Below are 22,468 nucleotides of genomic sequence, written 5' to 3' on the forward strand. Positions count from 1 at the left end.
CAGGGGCCAAAAATGTGGTGAAATATCAACTTTCAAGTTCTAGGAAAAAAAATAATTGTCAATGTAAAATAATTTTCAAGCAAAACTATCATTCACAAATCAGTTTTTTTTTCCAGAAAGCCAAAGACTTCATCATCAAAACGTTCTCTTATTATGAAGAAATATGCAAATGATAATTTTTTTTGTTTATCTGGCTAAAACTCTCTTTTTTAATACTTTTTTTATTGGTTGTTCAAAACATTACAAAGCTCATGACATATCATCTTTCATACATTTGATTCAAGTGGGTTATGAACTCCCATTTTTACCCCAAATACAAGTTGCAGAATCACTTCGGTTACACATCCACATTTTTACATAATGCCATATTAGTGACTGTTGTATTCTGCTACCTTTCCTATCCCCTACTATCCCCCCTCTCCTTCCCTCCCATCTTCCCTCTCTACCCCATCTGCTGTTATTCAATTCTCTCCCTTGTTTTTTTTTCCCCTTTCCCCTCACAAACTTTTATATATAATTTTGTGTAACAATGAGGGTCTCCTTCCATTTCTATACAGTTTCCCTTCTCTCTCCCTTTTTCTCCCCCACTCGTCTCTGTTTAATGTTCATCTTTTCCTCATGCTCTTCCTCCCTGTTCTGTTCTTAGTTGCTCTCTTTATATCAAAGAAGACATTTGGCATTTGTTTTTTAAGGATTGGCTAGCTTCACTTAGTATAATCTGCTCTAATGCCATCCATTTCCCTGCAAATTCCATGATTTTGTCGTTTTTTAGTGCTGCGTAATACTCCATTGTGTATAAATGCCACATTTGTTTTTAATCCATTCATCTATTGAAGGGCATCTAGGTTGATTCCAGAGTCTAGCTATTGTGAATTGTGCTTCTATGATCATTGATGTGGCAGTATCCCTATAGTATGCTCTTTTAAGGTCCTCAGGGAATAGACCGAGAAGGGCGATAGCTGGGTCAAACGGTGGTTCCATTCCCAGCTTTCCCAGGAATCTCCATACTGCTTTCCAAATTGGCCGCACCAATTTGCAGTCCCACCAGCAATGTACAAGTGTACCCTTTTCCCCACATCCTCGCCAGCACTTGTTGTTGTTTGAGTTCATAATGGCTGCCAATCTTACTGGAGTGAGATGGTATCTTAAGGTGGTTTTGATTTGCATTTCTCTGACTGCTAGAGATGGTGAGCATTTTTTCATGTACTTATTGATTGATTGTATGTCCTCCTCTGAGAAGTGTCTATTCAGGTCCTTGGCCCAGCAAATGATAAATTTTAAGAACAATAATAATAATAATATTAGAAGGAATCTTTGACACTCAAGTGAAATGTTTAAAAAAAAAAGGCCGTAGTAATTGAAAGAATAAATCCAAATAATCACAGATTTATTTTGGAAAGATAAATAATAAAAATAATATCTAATACTCAAGGTAAAAAAAATCAGATACAACTAAATTACTGTCAAAAATAGAAGTCAGGAAGGAGTGAGTAGGTTTAAATGTTCTAAAATTCTTATATTGTCCAAAAGGAGGGTAAAGATACTAACTTGAGATTATTTTAATAAGGCATGCTGAAATTTCTAAGGTATCCACTTAAAATAAACATAGAACCATAATGTAAAACTTCCAAACTAGTAAAAGGCAAAAAAAAAAATTAAAGAAAAAAATCATTCTTCAAGAAATAAAGAAATAGTGAGATGAGAGCTAAAACAGGAAAACTGGTAATGATAAAAGCACAAAGATGATTAAACACTTCATTTTTCCTTTAAAATGTTTTTTTTTAGTTGTTGATGGACCTTTATTTCATTCACTAATTTATATGTGGTGCTGAGAATCAAACCCAGTGCCTCATATACATGAGGCAAGCACTCTACCACTGAGCCACAACCTCAGCCCTAAAACTGCATTTTTGAAAGGCAAAAACTATTGTACCGAATAAAAAAATAAGAAAAATACATTAAACAGACACACCTAAAACTAGAGGACAAAGACAACAATATGATAACCTAGATCTATTAAGGAATTTACATTTTATAAATAACCTATAGCTGAAATAAGAAACTGAAATGAACGTAGAAAATACTTTGCATTTAGTAATAGTAATATACTACACAAGAAATCTTGTGAGATATGGAAAACCAAGTTTCTAAAGAGAAACATAAAAAACTTTCATGAGTAACAGAACACAAGAAATTAAGTATCTAACTTAAATTTAAAAAGGAAGAGAAATTAGAATAAAATTTGAAAAGAGGAGAAATTAAAAAAAATACAAACTAAATTTTATTCTTTGAAAATATCAAATACTTAAAAATGTAATGAGTTTTACTGAGTAAAAATATTGAGATAAGACTGAAGATTTAATTATAGATCCTGCAGAGATTAATAAGACAGTGGGAATATACATTTATGCCTAAAAAAATCTGAAAATATAGATGAAATAGAAAAATAACTAAAAGCTGTCCTACCCAAATTGACATTAAAAGTGAAAACCCTTAAGATTTCTATAGTAATTCAAGAGTTTGGATCAATATTTGGATCTTTGTACCAAAAAAACAAAAATTACAGTATGTCAAAGAATTTTCCCAGTAAGTAATATTTAAAAAGTCAGAACATTGTGAAAAAAGTTACTTATCCAATTATGGAAAGTTAGTTTCATGTAGTAAATCCTTTAATATAATTTACCACAATAAAAATTTTAAAGAAAAAAAAATTATCCTAAAAGATGGAAAAAAACAAAATTGGGTAAAAATCAATATTGATTCAGGACTTTTGAAAAAAATCCAACCAGCTAAAAATAGAAGAAAACATCCTTAACATGATTAAAGGTGTGTGTAGAGAGAGCCCACATCAAATATTACACTAAATGATAAAAAAAAAAAATTCTGCAAGTCTCCCTAAAATAAGAATGTCCATTATTTTCACATTGTCATGGAGGTTCCAGCCATGCAGTAAGTTCAGATAAACTTGAAAAGTTAAAAGGATTAAAACTTTATTGTTTACAGTGTAAAACTGTCCTAGCTGTCTGACATAAGAATTTGCAGAAAAAATTTAAACATTTAATTAAAGTTTAGCAAGGTCAATGAATTAAAAAATTTTCAGACAAAATTAACTGTATTTCTATACATCAGCAAACAGAAAGCCGGGATGACTTGAACAGATTGTAACAATAATCAAAACAAATAAAATACATAGTAACAATTTAAGTATAAGCTTGATGCCACCCCCCCCATTTTATGGGCCTTGTGGGAGAGGATATAACAACTGCTAGGCAAGTGTTGTAGTATACCAAGCTATTACCCACCCCCCCACACCCCCCCGCAGTTTATAAGCATGACTTTCTTTAAAAAAAAAAAAATTATAAAACTTTGAAGAACCTAATTAGTGGAGAGCCAATTCACATTTACGGATAAAAATGACTCAATATGATTACAAAGCGATTTCCTTCATATTAATCTACAGACTTAAAAGCAATCCCAAACATTATATCACAGAGTAAGCTTCTTCTTCTTTTCTTCTTCTTCTTCTTCTTCTTCTTATTATTATTATTTTTGCCTGTTGAATTTCATATAAAATTTATGTGGAAGAGAAAGGTCCAAGAATTGTCAATTCTGTGCTAAAGAATATGGTGATATGGTGGGATGACACTTCAAACCGTATTATTATTTATTTTGAACATTATGGCAGTTGAAATTAGCATAGCACTGACATGGAAAAGGAGTTCTGAAATAGACCAAATCACTTGTAGAAAAGTGATTTATGACTGAGCAGGCATTTCAGACTGAGGAGAGAAAACAAGCTATTCAAAAAAAATGGCTGAGGAACAAAGATATTCTGCATGAAATCAGATCATTACCTCACTCCATACACAAAAACTGAGTCCAAAGAAATTGAGGGATTAAACATGAAATACTTGTTAAAACTATTAAAAGTAAAGGTAGAAGATTTTTTTGTTGTTTTGTTTTGTTTTGTTTTGATTGATTGATTGATTGATTGATTTTGTGGTGCTGGGGATTAAACCCAGGGCCTTAAGAATTCTTTTTGAACCCAGGGTAGCAAAGGATTTCTTAAAGCAAGATCCCCAAAGCACAAACCTGACAGAAAGGAGACATGTCTGACTTGATTAAAATGGAGAATGCTTTATAAATGTGACCAGAGTAGCTACCAATCGGTCTTTCATCAATGTAAACAACAAAAAACGAGATAAAGAATATATAAAGCCCTCTATAAATGCACTGAAAAAGACAACTTGATTAGAAACTAGTCCACAGCCACGCACAGCCATTTCACAGATAGAAACTGGAGGTCAAAATTATAGAAAAAGTGTTCAGTTTTAAGGGAGGGGATACTCAGGATTTAAATCAGGGATAGTTTTCCACTGTACTATATCCCCAGCTCTTTTTTTGTTTTGAGACTGGGCCTCACTAAATTTCTGAGGCTGGCTTCAAATTTGTGATCCTCCTGCCTTAGCCTCCCAATTCGCTAGGATTATAGGCATGCACCACTGTGTCCTGGCAAGTGTTCAATTTCTAAAATAATTTTGGAAATCCAAATGAGACTACAAAGAGAACTGAACTTTACATTTGCTAGGTTGGAAAAACATAAAGCTGATGATAATAAGTGTTACAAGACTACAGGGAGAAAAGGAAGACTCCTACCATAATGGCTACGAGTGTAAATTGGACAACCCTTTTAAAAACTACATATAATAACCAATACAGGCACACATACATTAACACCCCACGATCCCACTGCCACTTACACATACTCTAGAGAATTTCTTGAACATGTGCACATGTACCAATGACTTCCATAGCAAGAATGTTTGCAGTGACTCAAATGTCCACTGACAGAACAAATCAATTGTGGAACATCCTATACTGGATCGTGAATGTCGGTAAAAGTAAGTTTCATCAACACAAATGGACGTGGATTTTACCTACTTAATGTTGAGCAAAAAAGCAAGTCACAAAAGAACACCTTATTATTCTAACTGATGGTTTGAAAACACAAAAACTAAGCAATATGATGAATGGAATACAAACACATAGTACCATAAAACATAACCTATAGGAAAGAGTGAGACACACCAAGAGCAGCATAAAGGAAACCTTCAGCAAAGGGGTTGGTCAATGGCAGGACAACCTAGGAGCCTATACAGCTATCAGCAACATGCTGTGTGTTTAATTACAGATGGAGAATAAGAGGTTTTTTTTTTTTTTAATCTATTATAAATTTTCTTATGTATATAATTTATTGAAATATATTTGAAAAATAATATATATTCTATATAGCTTTATATATATTATAGAAAATTAAAATGTAATTGAAAAGCTAGATGGCATCTTATTTTCCCAAAATTTTATTATAGGACAATATATTTGTGACCAACATCCACAGAAAACATTGCTAATACTTATCAGTCTTTAAGGATAGCATATTTATCAGCACATAAGAGAAAAAAAAAACTCTTTACAAGAGTCAACATGCCATATAATTTCATTTCTCCCCAATCTTGATTCTCATGTTACAATAGCAAACTCAACAATCCAATGGTCTATACAGGGTAGCAGACATGTTTATGTCACATGCTTAAGCCCTTTATATCACCATGTTCTCTTCACTAATTATTAAAAAGGTGACAACACTCAAACTTTGCATGGGCCACATATTCAGGATATTTATATACACACACGTGCACACATTTTACTGGAACAATGCCCAATTTATTTATAATCTCATCATATTGCAGAATAGCTCCTCAGATTCTGGGCTGCAATGGAAACTTGCCCAAAGAAGGCAATAGAGAGCTTTGGCAGCTGCCCCTCAGGAATCCTTCTTCTTCATGGTAGAGACCACCTCGGCTCCTCTATGTGGCTCCTACTATGTCCTTCTCTACCTCACACCTGGTGCACTATTATGGAGGGTGAAGTAGGCCCCACTATGCCAAACAGGACATTTTCTTAAAAGACCTCATTGTAGTAACTCTGCCAAAACCTATTAAGGTATTTTTGTTTGTTTGTTTGTTTTTTGCTAAAGAATGCAAGGAAGCAAACCCTATCTATCACTCATGACACTGGGCATGCAGAGATCAAAGTGAATGGAATCATTTCTCTGGAGAAAATTCTGATTTTGTCATATATTCAAAGGCATTCACAATTCAGAAAAAAAGGTAAAAAATGCTGTTTTGAGGATGTGTAACTGATGTGATTCTGCAATCTGTGTATGGGGGGAAGGTGGGAGTTCATAACCCACTTGAATCAAAGTGTGGAATATGATATGTCAAGAAATTTGTAATGTTTTGAACAACCCACAATAAAAAATTTAAAAAAAATGCTGTTTTGAAAAGTTCCCAATAAGGGTGCCATATTGATATTATAATAAACATGCCCCCCCCAGGTCACACGTAGTGGTGAAAATAAGGCATAATCTTGGTCACATAAGTTATGAGATAAAGATGGCAAAATGTGATTACAGCCAAAGTTTTAGGATTCTGTCCACACATTCCCTGTGACTCAGCAGGTCATGCGATTCACTCAGTTCATAAATATTTATGAAGCCTCCAGAAAGGAAATAACTTTAAAATGTCAGCAGGACAGGTCTCGGTTCAAGTTGTGTATGTTTGGGGAGAAAAACAAATAATTCAATATGATATCATAAAGGCTGTAGGAGAAGCATCGAAGAGTTGTTTGAGGGTGGGAGGTGACAAGTGAGGTGATGGGTAGTTGGTGAGACAGAGTGACAGCCATGCCAGACCAGAGCAGATGGTTGCTGAATGGTAGGGAATCTGTCAATGGAACCTTGAGTCTTTGGGAAGGAAAAGCTCCTTTTGCTGCAAACATTCAACATTTCATTTATTTGTTCCAACATCCAAAAAGATGGCAGGTCTTGTTTCATCCAGGGAAACAGAATTATCCCTCTGCAACCCACATGCAGGAGAACCTCTGGACAGCAAATCAGTGATCTAGCTATCTATCTACGTCAGATAACTAATCTAGGCAAGAATAAACAGGAATAATGTGGTGATTATATTTTATAGGAGTTAACACAAGATCAAGCAACTCAAAAGCTCACAGACGAGTAAACCAACGGAGGCACGTGGTCAGGCTAAAACACAGAAAAGATTACCTCCCACTATCGGGTATGTTTTAGTTTTAGGACATTTTAGTTGGGTTCATGTTCATGCAGAACACTGAAAAATCTTCAAACCAAACATCGAAATTGCTAATTCTTGACAACTGTTTACACTAGAACACACTTAACAGCTATAGCACGTGAAAGTATTTAGAGGACTGTATATTTGCCCAATCCTCTGCCTCTACACTAGACTAAACACTATAGCTAAAACCACAACTCTTGAGAATTTATGTGGTAATCTCCTCAAGTATCTGAAAGCAAAGGAAAACACTCCACATACTTAGGGCAATGTCCCATAGTTCTTGGGCACCAGCCACTCTCACTGGAGGAAGGCTGCATTATAAAAAGAGGTTCTTATAATTTGTATATCCTTTGGGCTGGGGGGAACCCTGAAAATATAAGCCAAGATGTATGGTTATCAGCTGACTATCTCTCTGGAGAAAACTCTGATTTGGTCATATATTCAAAGGCATCCACGATTCAGAAAAAAAGATAAAGAATACTGTTTTGAAAAGTTCTTTCAACAAGAGTGCCATATTGATATTATAATAAACATTTCTCAGTCAAGGAAAGGGCATATATATTTAGGGAAATGCAAAAATTATATCAAGGACTATGATTAGAAATATCTATTTTTATAACTCATACTGATAGTTCTTCTTGGGCCAAATCAGCAAGGGCAGAGGGACCTTTACCAGTATCAAGACATTTTACATACAGATGAACTTAGAGGTGAAAATTATTTTAAATTACTCAAACAGTGTTTTAAAAAAATATTTATAGTTGTAGATGAGCACAATAACTTTATTTTGTTTATCTTTTTATGTGGTGCTGAGGATCAAACCCACATGCAAGGCATGGGCTCTACCACTGAGCCACAATCCCAGCCCTCAAACAACATTCTTTAAAAAAAAAATCCTGCTTTGTATTTTGCCAAAACATTTGCCATAAATATAATATTAAAACCAAATGGTTTGAGTTTGACAAACTTAAACGCCTAGAATACTTGGAAGAGATTTAAAATATTATTTTGAGTATAAATGTGTCTATGTTTAAAAAATTTTTTAAAAACAATCTTTTCAGTTCTTTAGGTGTATTTCCTGGAACATAAATCCCTATGGAGAGAGTCAAACTCACATGAAATGTCAAATGAAATTCTGTGCTGAAGATGTACTTATAGGTGAAACTTCAATTAGTAGATGGAGATGGTGAATTTTATGTATCAACTTGATTGCACTGGGGAGTGCCCAGATTAAACAGTATTTCTGGTTATGTGTGTGAGGGTGTTTCAGATGCAATTAGCATTTAAGATGGTGGACCCAATAAAGTGGATTGTCTTCCCAAGGATGAGTAGGCATCACCCAATCTGCTGGGGTCTTGAAGAGAAGAAAAGATGGAGAAAGGAAGAATTGACATCCCTCCCCTCTACTTTTTATCCTGTCTTCCTGCTTGAGCTGACCTGGGATATCAGTTTCTTCTTTTCCTTGAACTAGAATTTATATCATTAGCTGGTTCTCTGGCCTTTTTATTCTGGCTGGAATTATACCATCAGCTTTCCTAGGTCTCCAGTTTATAGATGGCAGATCATGGGACTTCTCAATCTCCATAATCATGTGCACCACTCTCTTACAAGGATACATCTCTACATATGTCTCTATTACATCTATCTTTTTATCTCTCACTGGTTATTTCCTGAAGAACCCTAATACAAAGACTCAAGCTCCAAGAGTAGGTCTTGGTTTTCTAGCAAAAGATTAAAGCTGCAGTACACAGCCTTTAGTGTATTAAATCTAAATAAAACACTTAAGATTTGAATATACCCTTTATCAGAGAGCTGGGCACAGGTACACACCTGTAATCCCAGCAGCTAGGGAGGCTGACGCAGGAGGATCGCAAGTTCAAAGCCAGCTTCAGCAACTTAGCAAGGCTCTAAGTAACTTAGAGAGACTCTGTCTCTAGATTAAACACAAAAAAGGATAGGAATGTGGCCCAGTGATTAAGCACCCTGGATTCAATCCCTAGTCAACCCGACCCCGCAAAAAAAAAAAAGCCTTTATCAGATGTTTGATTATTTGGATAAGAGGGTGATGACTCCTCTGCTACCCCTGAAATTCTACCTCTGAGGTCAACCAGATGACTCCTAAACCTTAGTGACAGTTCACATTAGCTGTGTGCTGTGGCCCAGTGTAACACCCATTTCCTTGCATCTTTAAAGTGCGGAGTGAATATGATGGTATCGTACACCACTGTACGGTATTTTTTCAATGTCCTCTTAGATGAGGGACCAAGGCTTCATCATTTTGTACCCCCTAGCCTCATATACCAAAGATAGATGACCGCTATCTTTATTTAAAGGGGTTCTATACCCCACTTTCTGCATCCTTTGAGTGACTATTATGTGCTTCAGGCGACTTCAACGCACGAATGGAAGCCAGTGGCCATATGCGCAGAGCACAAGCAAGCTACAGTATCCTGTGTGACTGTTGAGACTTCCCTGTTCCATCAGTCATGGGCAAAGATCTCCTTTAATTCTGCTGAATGCATTTGACACTGGGATCCTTGCAAAAAGACAGTGTAACTTAACACTTGTCTGTAAGGAATGCAGGGTGACTCAACTCTCAGGTAACAACTGGCCCAATAAATATTTCATTCAAGGGTGACTACAGTTCTTCTAAGCAGACAAAGTCATCATGGTTTAAAACCCAGGCAATAGGGCTAGCTAGACTGAACACTAGTCTGTCTACATTTTTGTCTCATTTATGCCTAACTCACTTCCTGTCCCATCCAGGGAGGGAAAGGCCTCAACTATTCAGGAATTGACACTTTTTTTTTTTTTTTAAGCAATGGGTGTTAATCTTGCAAACAAATACCAGTACAAATAACTCTTAGTAAGAAATCACTAGAATATAAATAACTTTGATAAGTTATGTGATTCATCTTCCTTTCTAAAAAAGGGTTTTTAAAAAAAGGAAAACTTTGTCACAAAATTTCTTTTAAAACCATCACGAAAGCTGTTTCCTAATCTTTCTTTCTAGCACCTTCTCATCTCTCTCTAGTCAACAGGAACATTTAAACTCATATTTGTCTGTTAAAAGTTTTAGATGGTTCCTTTCATCTTTTTTTTTTTCCTTAGAAACAGACACTTAGTGAAATCTCTTTTCAAGTCATTTCGTTATAATTTCCACTTTCTCTTCTTCATCCTACTTAAGATGTGTTTTTTTCCTCTAGTATCTTGATACAACCTATTTCCTAGATATTCAATTATTTTCCCATTTTTTTACAGGAAGAATTCAATTGAAATAGTTTCAGGTACATTTTATTTATATTTCCATTTAACTAAGAATAGAGTATAATCATCCTGAAATTGCTTCCTTTAACTAAAAACTTATTACATTCAAGAAAAAAGGCAAGTGTTTTTTCTTGTGAATTCTACTGGTACTTTCTAGACTCAAGAGAAAAGAAAAAAAGTACAGGTATTATTTTTACTTTTAAAATTGTTTTTGAAAATTAACTATTTTCATCTTTACAAAGGAAAAAAATAGTTTTCCCCCCTTTGATCCCTCCAGAGCATTAAACAAAAAGGAAAAATTAAGACATTTATAGTTTATGTTCTTCTAAAAGGGGCTCATGGATTAGATGAATGAATGCAGGATCAAAATCTTGATCCTTGCCTGAATTCTGCTCTTAGGAGATAAGTGACCTTGGGCACAATGTTTCAATATCCATCAATTTCCTCATCTATAAAATGGGATTATTATGTTTCCTTATTTCCTGAGTAGTTTCATGGACCAAGGAGTGTATACAATGGGAAGTTAAACACTGAGACACTATATAAACACAAGTTGCTGATGGCACAGCTTAAGAGGCTCATTTAAAAAAAAAATCCATATTAAAAAATAAACAACAACAAAAATACTTTAAAGCATTATTCACAATAGCCAGAGGTAGAAGCAGCCCAAATGTCCAATGACAGATGGATAAAATAAAAGTCAACATGGCCATAGAATACTTAAAAAATAAAAAATAAAAGTAAAAATCATTTTCCAAACCTTAGCAATTGACTGACAGGGTGAAGACTGCTATGCAGATACCAGGTTGGAAACTCAATCTGCCAGAGAGAAATATCTTCTGGATATTAACAATACCTTGCAAGATTTGAGACATACTGGAGTGACCACCTTTTGATCCCTCACCTGAACATTTCCATAGGCTAACAAAAGTTGTGACCATTTTGATTTCTATCAGTTTCTCATTGCTGAACTTGCCTCAGTCCTATTTATCTCCCCCCAAAGAATGCTAAACTTCACTCATCCACTTCTTGTCATGAAGAGCTCAAGTTTACCCCTTCTCAGCAGAATGTTGAGGTCTAACTGACCTGTGTATTCTGATTAGCAAATCTATTCTGCACACCTGTCCTCTCAAAAACAAAACAAAACAAAAAACAAACAACTCCCCCCCACACACCAGCCTTTTGCTCTTTGTTATAACTTCATTTATGGTCTCTTGATTTACAAGATAATCAAAGAAACATGGCATGTATATTGAGTGGAATATTACAGAGTCTTAAAGAAGGAAATAAATTATCATACATGACAACATGGATGAGCCTTGAGGACATTAAGTTAAATGAATTAAACCAGCTATAGGACAAACAATGTGTGATTGCACTTACATGAGGTATCTAATTTAGCAGTCAAGATTATAGAAACAGAAAGAGAATACTGGTTGGCCAGGGGAAATGGGGAGCTATTGTTCAGATGGGTACAAAGCTTGTTTTCTGGGATGAAATGTTCTAGGAATCTGTAGCACAGTAATGGCAGTACAGTGACCCCACTGAACTATTCACTTAAAAATGGTTTCAGAGGGTAAAAAGCAAACAACCTTGAGAAGAGTTATTTTAAGATAAATGGAGAATCAAGTGAGATTTAAAACAAAACTAAATCAGCCTTTATTGGACTCTTTCATTAGCAGTCACCTTGTTCACCTTACAGAAGTACATTGCTGGCTAGCAAAGGCTGTGTCCCCACAGAGACATTCAGATGACAGCAGGGGCATTTGTCACCCAGTTTGCCCTCTAAGCCTTCCCCACACCACCACTGAGGTCTGCCTGCTCATCATTCTTAAAGTATCTGGCTCACAGGGCTGTTGGTCTGACACTGCTCAGTCCAGTGACACACGTTTCTAGCCCTCACCATTAGACCACAAGCTTCCAGAGAGAGAAATCACATCTCAGATTGCTTCTCCCCACACTCTCACTCAACAGCACACATAGTTCATCAAATGTTAAATGAGTAGAATGAAATATCAAATTTGCCTTTTTTTTTTTAATTTAGCTGTTTTGGGGCAGAAACTTATTAGATCAGAGAGGTTGACTAATTTAAGTTCTGCACAGAGGTTTTTCTATTGTTCTCTGTTCATATCTAGAAAAAGGAAGGGAAGAATCCTGTATTTATAGCTGTGTTTACAATGATACAAAGATATTCAGTTACAGCTCTTTAAGAGAGAGAGAAAAAAAGATTTGAACCACAAAGTTTATAATAATCCTTCCCCAATCCATTTATGGTTTTGAATAGCCAGAAGTCTTTATTATGTTAACATTCCTTACGAGAGTTCTTAAACAAGAGTGCAATTTTAAGTGTGGGCAAACCCTTAGTCCTCTCCAACGTCCATTAATAAAAACCATCAATGTATCTTTAGGTGTGTGTGTGGGGGGTAGGCTGGGGATTGAACCCAGGGCCTTGTGCATGTGAGGCAAGCACTCTACCAACTGAGCTATATCCCCCAGCCCACCATCAATGTATCTTACGAGACTGTTGGGTTCAAATATCAGGTTCTTTTTAAAATGTGTGATTCTCATCCACAGGTAGATTGCCAAGATAAATATAATCCTACAGAAATCAAGAGCAATGTATAATTTTATTCCAGAAATATTCAGGTGTTAGAAAACAGCCTATGAGAGAGAAGAAGAAGAAGGAAGCAGTATCAATCTTCTCCAGACAGCTAAGGGGTCTCTTCTGCGGTGACAGAGAAGTATAGCAACATCTTTACTGTCAAGGGGCTCAGAGTCACAGTTCAGGAGGCAGAATGCATGCCTTGGTCGTGGGGACAGATGGGGGTACAATCCGACCTGCCACAATGAGCTACCGGGAGACCAACTGAGAGTGTCAACCTCAGTGACACCCTGCTCAGGTCTGCAGCTGCTGGACATTACAAGTCTGTCTTACAGCACTTACCAAAAAAAATCAGAAATAAATAATGCTAACAGGCTAGAAGCCATATAAAACAGCAGAGGAAGACTACACTTAATTCAAAGGAAACCAAGACTTGAGTTTCAAAACTTGTAATACGGACTCCCCATTTGACATGGAACCCCTTAACAGCAGGAATCGTGCATTCCAGTCTCCTGTGCCCATTATAAGAGGACCAGGGCAGGAGGAGAAGGTTCTAAGACCCCTGTATTTAATAGGTACTTAACATGTTCATTCAGTTACTACTGCAATCCTGAGAAGCAGGACGTACTGGCATTTCACAAATGGCAAAACTGAGCTCACCACATAATTTCTCAAGAGGTCAAACTGCCAGTCCATGGCAGAGAGGGAATGTTTCACTGAGTGGATAGTTCACTGAGTAAATATTCCCTATCTGATCCTTCACAGGAAAAAAAAAAATTGCTAATTTCTGGACCAAGGCTTTAGACATGGGAGGAGGAAGGTAACACCAAAAGAAAGAGGAAACAGAAAGGGTTGGAGGGAAAAGATAAGGAGCTCCATTTTTTAAACCTATGGCAGAAGTGATAATAGATGCCCAAAAGACGAAGACCTGAGATGCTAACACTAGGGAGAGAAGTCAGAACCAAAGGTGCGGGTTTATAATGATGGCTGGAACCTTGAGAGGAGGAGACGGTAAAGGAGAAGATGGTGGTGGTTTTGAACTCACTTTGGAGGTAAAAATCTATGTTCAAAGGAAAACTAACCCAGAGATTTCACCCTAAAACATGAATGGGAAAGAGGGCTGTGGGCTAAATCCCAGATGGAACACCCAGATTACAAGCAGCTGGGCACCCCTTTGCCTCCTGAGAAACCCCTGGATCCCCTAGTACTCTGCAGAGCTCGATGTGAACACCAATAGCATGCCTAAGGCCATGAACACCAGAAGGCCAAGCCCTGAGCATCTGGATAGATGGACTTCCACATTTCAGCAGAGGGGACTAAAAGATGATGCTCAGGACATTGAAAAGGAACAAGAGTGGCAGCAGAAGTAGGTTTTGTGTTGTAGCCAGTGCCTGTAAAACCACACTTACTGGAGAAGGAAGACAAGGTTGTGCCTTGCAGAGAAGTCAAGGAAAGCTTAATGAAAGGTCAATGGACTTAGTGATTAGAGAGTCCCGAGAGAACATCAGTCAAGAGACAGAGACAGAAATCAGGCTCACGGGGTTAAAGGGTGAGTGGGGGAGGACTGAAAGAAACTGGGACAAGGTGGAGAAAGTCTGGGTGACGAGGTAAGCAGAAGGAGAGATGAAACAGGATGGTGTGGAGACGTTTCTTCTTCCAAAGAGCTAAGGAAGAAAGAGAGATGGGCGTGGCAGACTGTTTGCAGAGAATAGCTCCACCATACCCCTTTGACTACACAGCCTTGTCATTTCCCATCTGCCCTAGCTCCAAGCTTTGCCTTGTGACTTGCTTTGGCCAAATGACACACAAGGAGACTTGATATCACCCATTGATTTTTGTTCTCTTTTAGGGCCACCCTGAGCCCACAGGTGAACAAGCCCCACCCAGTCTGTTGGAAGATAAAAGATCTCAAAGAGAAGAGCACAACTCCCTGAAGATGACAGCCACCAACCCTCAGACACATGTGACAAGCCATCTCAGGTCACCTAGTCATAGCTCACCTATCAGCTAGCCAACGTTGCCCGGGAAAGAACTATAGTCAGCTTTCAGCCACCAAGCGAACACTGGTTTGTTCTACAGGAAAAATGAGAGAATTTTTCTAGAATTTTCCTAAGAAAATGAATGAGAACAGTGATAGTAAAAGGATCAATAATCATACTGCCCAACAGCATTTCAAAATTCCACAAAGACAGAGCTTCGCTTTTTTTTTTTAAAAAATTTCCTTCAAATAGTTTACAATGGGCAGTAATTGGGCATTGAATGTTATTGTTGTCTATTATTATCTACTCACACTGGAGGGGACTGGAACAAAGGCAGCCTTTGGAACTGGACTCTACCTACCCAGCCATAAGCATGAATGAACCGAGAAGCCTAATCAGGCCTTGAGGGCTTCCCTACATTTTTAATTTCCTGTAAGAAAGTTCAATCTAAGCTAATGTATATTTGAGCAATAAACAGATACACGCTGCTGAAAATCAGCAAGTATTTTTTTGTAACATATTTCGCCCTTAGAAATTAGACATTTTGATAAAAATTTAAATTCAGTAGATGGGTGAGAAGATCAGTTGGGGAAAAACTCAGAACCAAAAGGGAGAAAGAAGATTACAAAGAACACTCTCATCAAACATGTGACCAACCAGAGAACCAGAAAAAGAGGAAAATACAGGGGAAGAGATTATCATAGAAAGATGGATTTCTAGAACCAAAGTGACTGGCCCTTCTCAACCAAGAGATACCAAGCGCGAGAAGCAAAGAGCCGCACGGAGACACATCCTACGAAAACATCAAAATACCCAAGAAAGAACAGTTCTCGAAATATTAGAATTACAAAAAACCAAAATGGTACTCAAAGTCAGAAGAGCAATCATAACACCAGAGCTGGAAGGCAGAAGACCACAAAGAGACATCTTAACCAAACTGATAGGAAACACTTTTTTCCCCTGAATAATATACCCAAACTATTAATTGAGGATAGAATAAAGATATTTCTAGGTGTGGTAAGATCTCAAAAAAGTTAACTTTTTTTTTTTTTTTTTCTGGAAGGTTCCATGTTTTCTTGCTGCCAAGCTTTTACTGTTCTCTCGGTGCGTTCCATCCCGATGGCCTAGCTCTACTCCACACCTCCTGCTTTCTACTTCAGGAGCTGACCTTCACATATCCATCCTGTAAAGTCTGATTTTAAGCCATGAGCTCCGCCAGGAAGGATGTCCTGTTCCAGTGAGCGAGGTACAGTCCTTTCTTCTGGATGCTCACTGACCTCTCTAACCCCACAAAGAACTTTGACTTTGCTTTTTATGAACCATGACTTTTCTCCCTAAATAACAGAAGCTTCCTGCTGGCTTAAGACCTGTCCATTTCTCCTCTGTGGCTCTGGTCTGACGGTCCCTCTTACACACCAACTGTGCCCACAATGTCTATGAAATCCATTATGTCCTATCACCCTCTATGTATGAAACACCTATGAAAATATTTTATAGGTGTTCTATAAAACTTTCTAAGTTTTTATAGGAGTCCTGTATATAGGATGATGGACACCATGGATTACTGTAGTAGACATTCAATGACAATAACAATGACTCAGAATTTATTGTTGATCGATTCTCCTATAAAATATCACATTGAACCTATTATATTTCTTCTCCAGTCCTTACCACATCCATATTTGCCAACTCAGTCTCTGCATATAGGGGAGAAAGGATGATTTTTTGAGAAAGGAATAAAGAAAAAATTGGTCTTTAAATTAAAAAGAAGAAAATCATATGACCCAGCAATTTTGCTCTTAGGTGTATATATATGCAAAATGAAAACATATGCCCTTGAAAAACTTGAAAAAAAAATGTTCATAACTGCATTAGTCATAGAACCTAGAAAGTAGAAAAGCCCGGGTGTCTTCCAATTGATAAATGTTTAAGTAAAATTTGGAAAATATGCTCAATAGAGTATAACTTGGCAATAAAAATAATGAAGGATAATACATGCTGTAGTATGAACATTAAAACAGTATATAAGTGAAAGCAGCCCGTCACAACCACTCTAACATGAGTCATTTTATATGCAATATTCAAAATAGAACAATCAAGAGACAAAGTTGAATAGTAGTTTCCTAGGGCTAAGGGGATTTGGAAATGATGGGGAGTTAGTTACTGCTAGTGGGCATTTCTATATCAATTCCTAAATCAATTTGAGAAAATTTTCATTGTCTCCCCGAAAAATATTTCAACTCTGAATATTCTAGAAACCACTGACTCATATATACTTTAAATGAGGGAGTTATAGCTCAACAAATTTGCTTTTAAAGAAAGGCTCAATGAGAAAATAAATTCATATATTACTAATCTTTAAAGCAATATCAAAGGCCATCAACTTAAACAAGGCAGGATTTGCAAAGTATGCCAAACCTGGACAAGATCAAAACACATATTTGGGATCAGAAAATACCAACTTAAAAAAAAAAAAGTCATGTCAGTTGATATTTACTTGCCTTAACATTAAACATAAAATCTGTTCCCCATAGAGTTTAGGAGAAGCCATAACAAAGCATAGTGAGGAGTACAGGATTTTATTAGCAGCATAGAGTGCCTCCTTATGTAACCTTTTTTAGGTCACTTAATTTCAAAAGGCAGTGTCTCTACTTGCCAATTACCTTACCTCAGAACAGTACTATTAAGGCAATTAATGGGTAATGGAGTTCATCTTTATTTAGGACCAGGATCTGGAAGCATAGCTGAGGTCGATTCCTTTGGATCTACTTATTACATGTCATTTGTAGGACGAGTGAAAACACCAACTTATAAAGTCTTTCTGTCTGAGGGACTATTACATAATAGATGGAGAAAACATTTGATTCTTCCAGAATGAAAGAATTCATATTTTTTAAACTTTAAAAAAGGTCCCACAAAGGTTATTTAAAAAAAATAACCTAAGGAAGAACTTGACATGTACAGTTTCTCGTTTCCATTTTTTTCCTCAAGGATATTAGAAGTCAGACCTACAAAACCATGATTTTAAAGTAAACTTACTTCCTAGTTCTTTTTTAGTCTTTCAGAACACATTTATGTACTCTCCCTGGAATAAATAATTTGAATACAACAAAGGTTTAAGACGCTGACCCCTTTTTAAAGAAAAATTCATGTAAATAAACTATTTTCATTCAATATAAGAAATGTCCCTTCAATTATTGTGTCCGTGTTTGATTTCTCTTTTTCTTCTGTTTTCTACATCATGTGCAACTGTAAACTTTTTAGACAGTAATGATAAGCCATATGGACCTGGTTTTTATTAAGATCAACATTTTGATCAAGTTAGGTTGAAAGATTTAAAAGTTCTCTGCAGCTGTGTCACTTAATTCATAACTTAAGATTTTACAGCCATCTACAAAAGTCCCCCAATCAGATAAAGATTTTGAAAACCAACTTCATACTACATTGGGATATATGATGACGTGATATGAATCTGAGAAAATGGTATGTGAAAATTTCACGAATAAATTAGCTGCAAATAGAACAATCTTATTTCTGGAATACAAACTGTTATTTCTTTTCCTTGACTTCCTGACACTCAGGTGCAGAATATAGAATGTCGAATATGAATTCTCAGTCGTGGCATATTAACTAGCAGAAAACCTGCAGCAATTAACTTTACCAAACATTCATTATTTAACTATTATCTAATTTCAACTGCACAGCATTTCAAATGGCAGATTTTGGCAGAGCAGATTCGTTGATGGCAACTGAGCTGGCTACTCCTTGCTCCACCAGCTCCCAGGGTCACAAAGCCCTCCTGGCTCCTCATGCATATGAGCTGTCTCACATTCACTGCCAGCTTAGGTGAGAACTTTGTCATGATATACAGAAATACTGCTTTTAAGAAGTCAAGGTCTCCTGGCAGCTCCTTAGTATACTACTATGGCAGCTGAGCAAGAGGTCATGAATATTACATAAGGACTGCCCATGCATTCAAACCAAATCTCCAAGCCAGGATTCCCATAGCAACACACACTGGTTCTACTCATCTGAGAGAAGAAGTGGTGAGAACAAGTGCTGTAATGCTACCCTGATTTTTCCAGCACGATCAACACAATACTTCCTCTTTTTCAAAACCAGTCATTTTTTGCAAAAGAAAACCAACTGGTTTACAATACGTTCACTCAGATACCAAGGGTCAAACAAACATGCCTTAAACATGGACAATAGCTACTGTTCAAACAACTCTATGGGAAAAAAGAATCCAAATCACAATTTCATAGTGAAATAAAATTCAGACTGGAATAAATTCTATATTTCATCTGATTTCCAGTTTCCCTCCTTTATAGGCATAGAGTAGTATAATGGAATGAAGAAGAGTGTGGGATCCCTCAAGGGGAGGATCTTCTGTAACCAATGACACCTTTTGCTTCATTTTTCAAAAGCAAAATATAATGCATTTTTAAAAATATGTCATTATAAAACGCAGAGTGAAATTTCAGGGAAAGATTGCTCAAGACCAAGAAAATAAATATTAGCTTAAAGAATGTTTTTCCCCCCCCAACATAGATATGGGCTAGGAAAATGAAGTAAAATATTTGGATGTTAGATACCATTTTCCCTCTTGGTATATTTAGAGATCCTTTTGTGTGTGTGTAAATAAACCACCCACTGATAGAAACAGGTTCCTCAGATTATAGAACAAAAGTGAAGACCAGTCTTACATATCAAACTTCCTTCTATCAAAGGGAAAAAAAAACGCTCCATTAATTTTATCCTTTTAAAATCAGACAATGTAATACTCTTTAAAGAGAAATTTCCACAGGTGGTTCATCACAGACACAGCCCAACTTGCACAGAAAGGCCTTGGCAAGGAAGAAATGGTTTTACCTTTGCTTTTTCCAACTGTGCCTGGGCCTGTCGTTCAGCTTCTCTGCGCACTGCCTCCCGGTCCTCCTCCAGAGACACATCTGAATCGGATGGACGGCTGGTGTAGGAGTCTGCCGAACCCTGGAGAGGAAAATGTATATATTAAAATAGATTCAAGGCATGATGTTTGCATTGGGAAAGTCTCACTGACGTGGCGGTTTGCTTCCTCGATTGTGCTATAAATTCCTGAAAAGATGAAAAAATAATCCATTTTACAGCAACCCAATCTGGAAAAACATACTTTGCAATGCAGACCCTTCACTAGGTTACTTGTGTCCACCAAGTTACCATTCCTTCCCAAGCCTCATATTCCAAAAACTATTCTGGAAACCAAAACAAGTTCCTTTATAATAAAACCAGCTGGGTGGTGCAGTGCAGAGCTGAAGGGCACTGATGGGTTTCAAGGATAGCTTCAAGAACAATCTACATGCTAAAGCAAGTATGCACTTTTGTAGAAAGACATTAAGCCTAACCAAAAATTAAAATAAATAAATAAATAAAAAAATAAAAGTCTAATGAGTTATGAATTTGAACTCACCCCCCCCCCCCAAAAAAAAAATGTCACTGCCAGGATGTGACTCCCATTATAATCTTAAGAATCATTTTATACCTTTTAATACACCTGCTACCTTCTCCGGCAAAACTGTAATAAGACACTAGCAGCTACTTTCCCTCTTTCAGGAACATATTTTAAAACACCTTTACAGAGATATTTAATAAGAGCTGTCTACAGAAAACACCTGCCTGGAATATCTCCTCTGGCAATAAATCACAACGTAGGAAAAGAAGCTCAAAAAATGTTAGGAATCTCCCTAGCTCCCTCTCTTGCAGTCTTGAGCATATTAACTAAATCCAACCACCCTCTCTGCCTGCACTCCCTGCAATACAGAAAAGCCAAGAAAACAACGTCTCCCCCAAAGGAAAGCCCTTGAGCTTACACAGATATCAGAATTCTTCAGCCTTCCTCCCTTGGCTCTTTTCAGAAGCCTGATCCAGGTGGCCTTCATTAGCCAGACAGCGCCTTTAACGTCCGCAGCTGCAGCCCGGGGCACAGATTCTCAGTGCACGCTGAGCCCGGGAGAATCCCAGCTCCCTTCCTATCCATGCTCTAGGCAGCCCCTCTGCTCCGTCCCCTTCTGCCAGGGTTTTCACTCCCTGTCCCAGAAGACTCCCATCCAAGGAGATTCTTATTTTTCCCCTTCCAAGAGTATCAGCACACACTCGAATTCTTTATATGTCTTTTAAAAATAAAAAAAAAAACCCTTCAAGTGCAAAGCCCGGCATCATCAACTCGGTTCTAAACTTAATGCATCTTATTACCCTAAATATTCTCTTCCCTGCTCCCCTGGTCCCCTGCTCTTGGATTGTTGAAGGAAATTAGTTGTAAGAGGACCTTTAAAAAAAAAAAAAAAACACCTAGTGCAAAAAACGTATGCAGTGACATTTGCAAGTGCAAAGTTCAAGCCTTATCTTTAGAGATCTGGAGGGGAGGGAGGGGGAGGGAGGAGGACGTACTACCCGCACTGGGCATGCTCCATATGTAGCCTTTTTACGCAGATGCTCACATCACACTGTTAGTCTATGTTAAATTGCCATTTTACATCCAAAGTGTAAACAGCTGGAAAGGTCTCTTTGCTTCTATAGTAACGGGCACATGGTATGTTTGTCAGGTTTCTGTTTCAGATGAAACCTTCTCTCAACGACAAAGCACGTAATCTTTTTATTTAATAATCCCTCTCCATGACCTGCTACAGGAAGGATGTCTATGTCATAAAGGCAATTCATAGATAATAAATATTATATACAGTACTGGATGGCAAAAATCAAACAGTGCTCATCACTCATAATATAATACAGCTCCTTATTGCTTGTGACTTTTCAAATAAGATGTAAGACAGAGATTTGACCCTTTAATTAGGACATGGAAGTAATCACAGCCCTATACAGCAATGAGTTTAACTGAGCTCAGAATGACTTTGAATTGCTTCTCCAAAGGAGAAAATGCCATTTGAAATAAGCCACCAGAATAAATAACTGTGAATTGTTACAATACATATATGAAGAAATTGCAAAGATAGGTTGCTTTATTAGCTTGTGTTAAGATTCACAGAATACAGTAATGGAGTCCAAACTCTTCTTGTAGATAAGGTGACTGGGGCTCAGAGGAAGGATGTTAAGGTTATGAGTAGCTTGTACAAATGGACTTTTATTTTTAAGGATCAACTATGAAGAAATGCACACTTCTGGGTTTCTTAAACATAAAAACTGAAAACCAAATTGCACTTATTTGAGTGCAGTGGGACTTCTGTAAAGTCCCTCCCTCCCTCCTTCCTTTGGTTTCTAGGCTAATACCAATCTTACTGCTTTAAATGCTTTTAAATAATAATAATAATAATAATAATAATAATAATAATAGAATAGGAGCTTTGGAATAAAAGTTAAAGAACAACTATACCTCAATTTAACATCATGATGTAAATAAACAGATAATTTATATTGTTATGAAGTGAATGAAAAATGCCTGGAGAATAGAAATGCATTTTAATTTTTGT

At 36.9% G+C, this 22,468-nt stretch overlaps 1 protein-coding gene and 1 non-coding gene across 14 annotated transcripts in view; both read right to left on the reverse strand.

Moving 5' to 3' along the window:
* The window catches only part of Cacnb2 (calcium voltage-gated channel auxiliary subunit beta 2), a 372,470-nt gene that overhangs the window by 107,991 nt on the left and 242,011 nt on the right, over positions 1 to 22,468 (reverse strand). For 11 of the 13 annotated variants that reach the window (XM_046423016.2, XM_046423018.2, XM_046423015.2 and 8 more), the window contains one exon: positions 19,878 to 19,997. In XM_046423016.2, the coding sequence (XP_046278972.1) occupies positions 19,878 to 19,997 (120 nt within the window). Of the gene's footprint in view, positions 1 to 19,877; positions 19,998 to 20,854; positions 21,382 to 22,468 lie in introns of those variants that run through there. The other 2 variants (XM_058572300.1, XM_046423019.2) reach the window with 2 other exon arrangements.
* Positions 12,843 to 12,917, reverse strand: Trnav-cac (transfer RNA valine (anticodon CAC)). The gene has a single exon. It is a non-coding gene; the product is annotated as a tRNA-Val (tRNA).

The sequence above is a fragment of the Marmota monax genome, unplaced genomic scaffold (assembly GCF_021218885.2).
Source record: "Marmota monax isolate L192 unplaced genomic scaffold, Marmota_monax_Labrador192_F-V1.1 WCK01_AAM20220418_F8-fsc00098, whole genome shotgun sequence".
Classification (NCBI taxonomy): Eukaryota; Metazoa; Chordata; class Mammalia; order Rodentia; family Sciuridae; genus Marmota; species Marmota monax.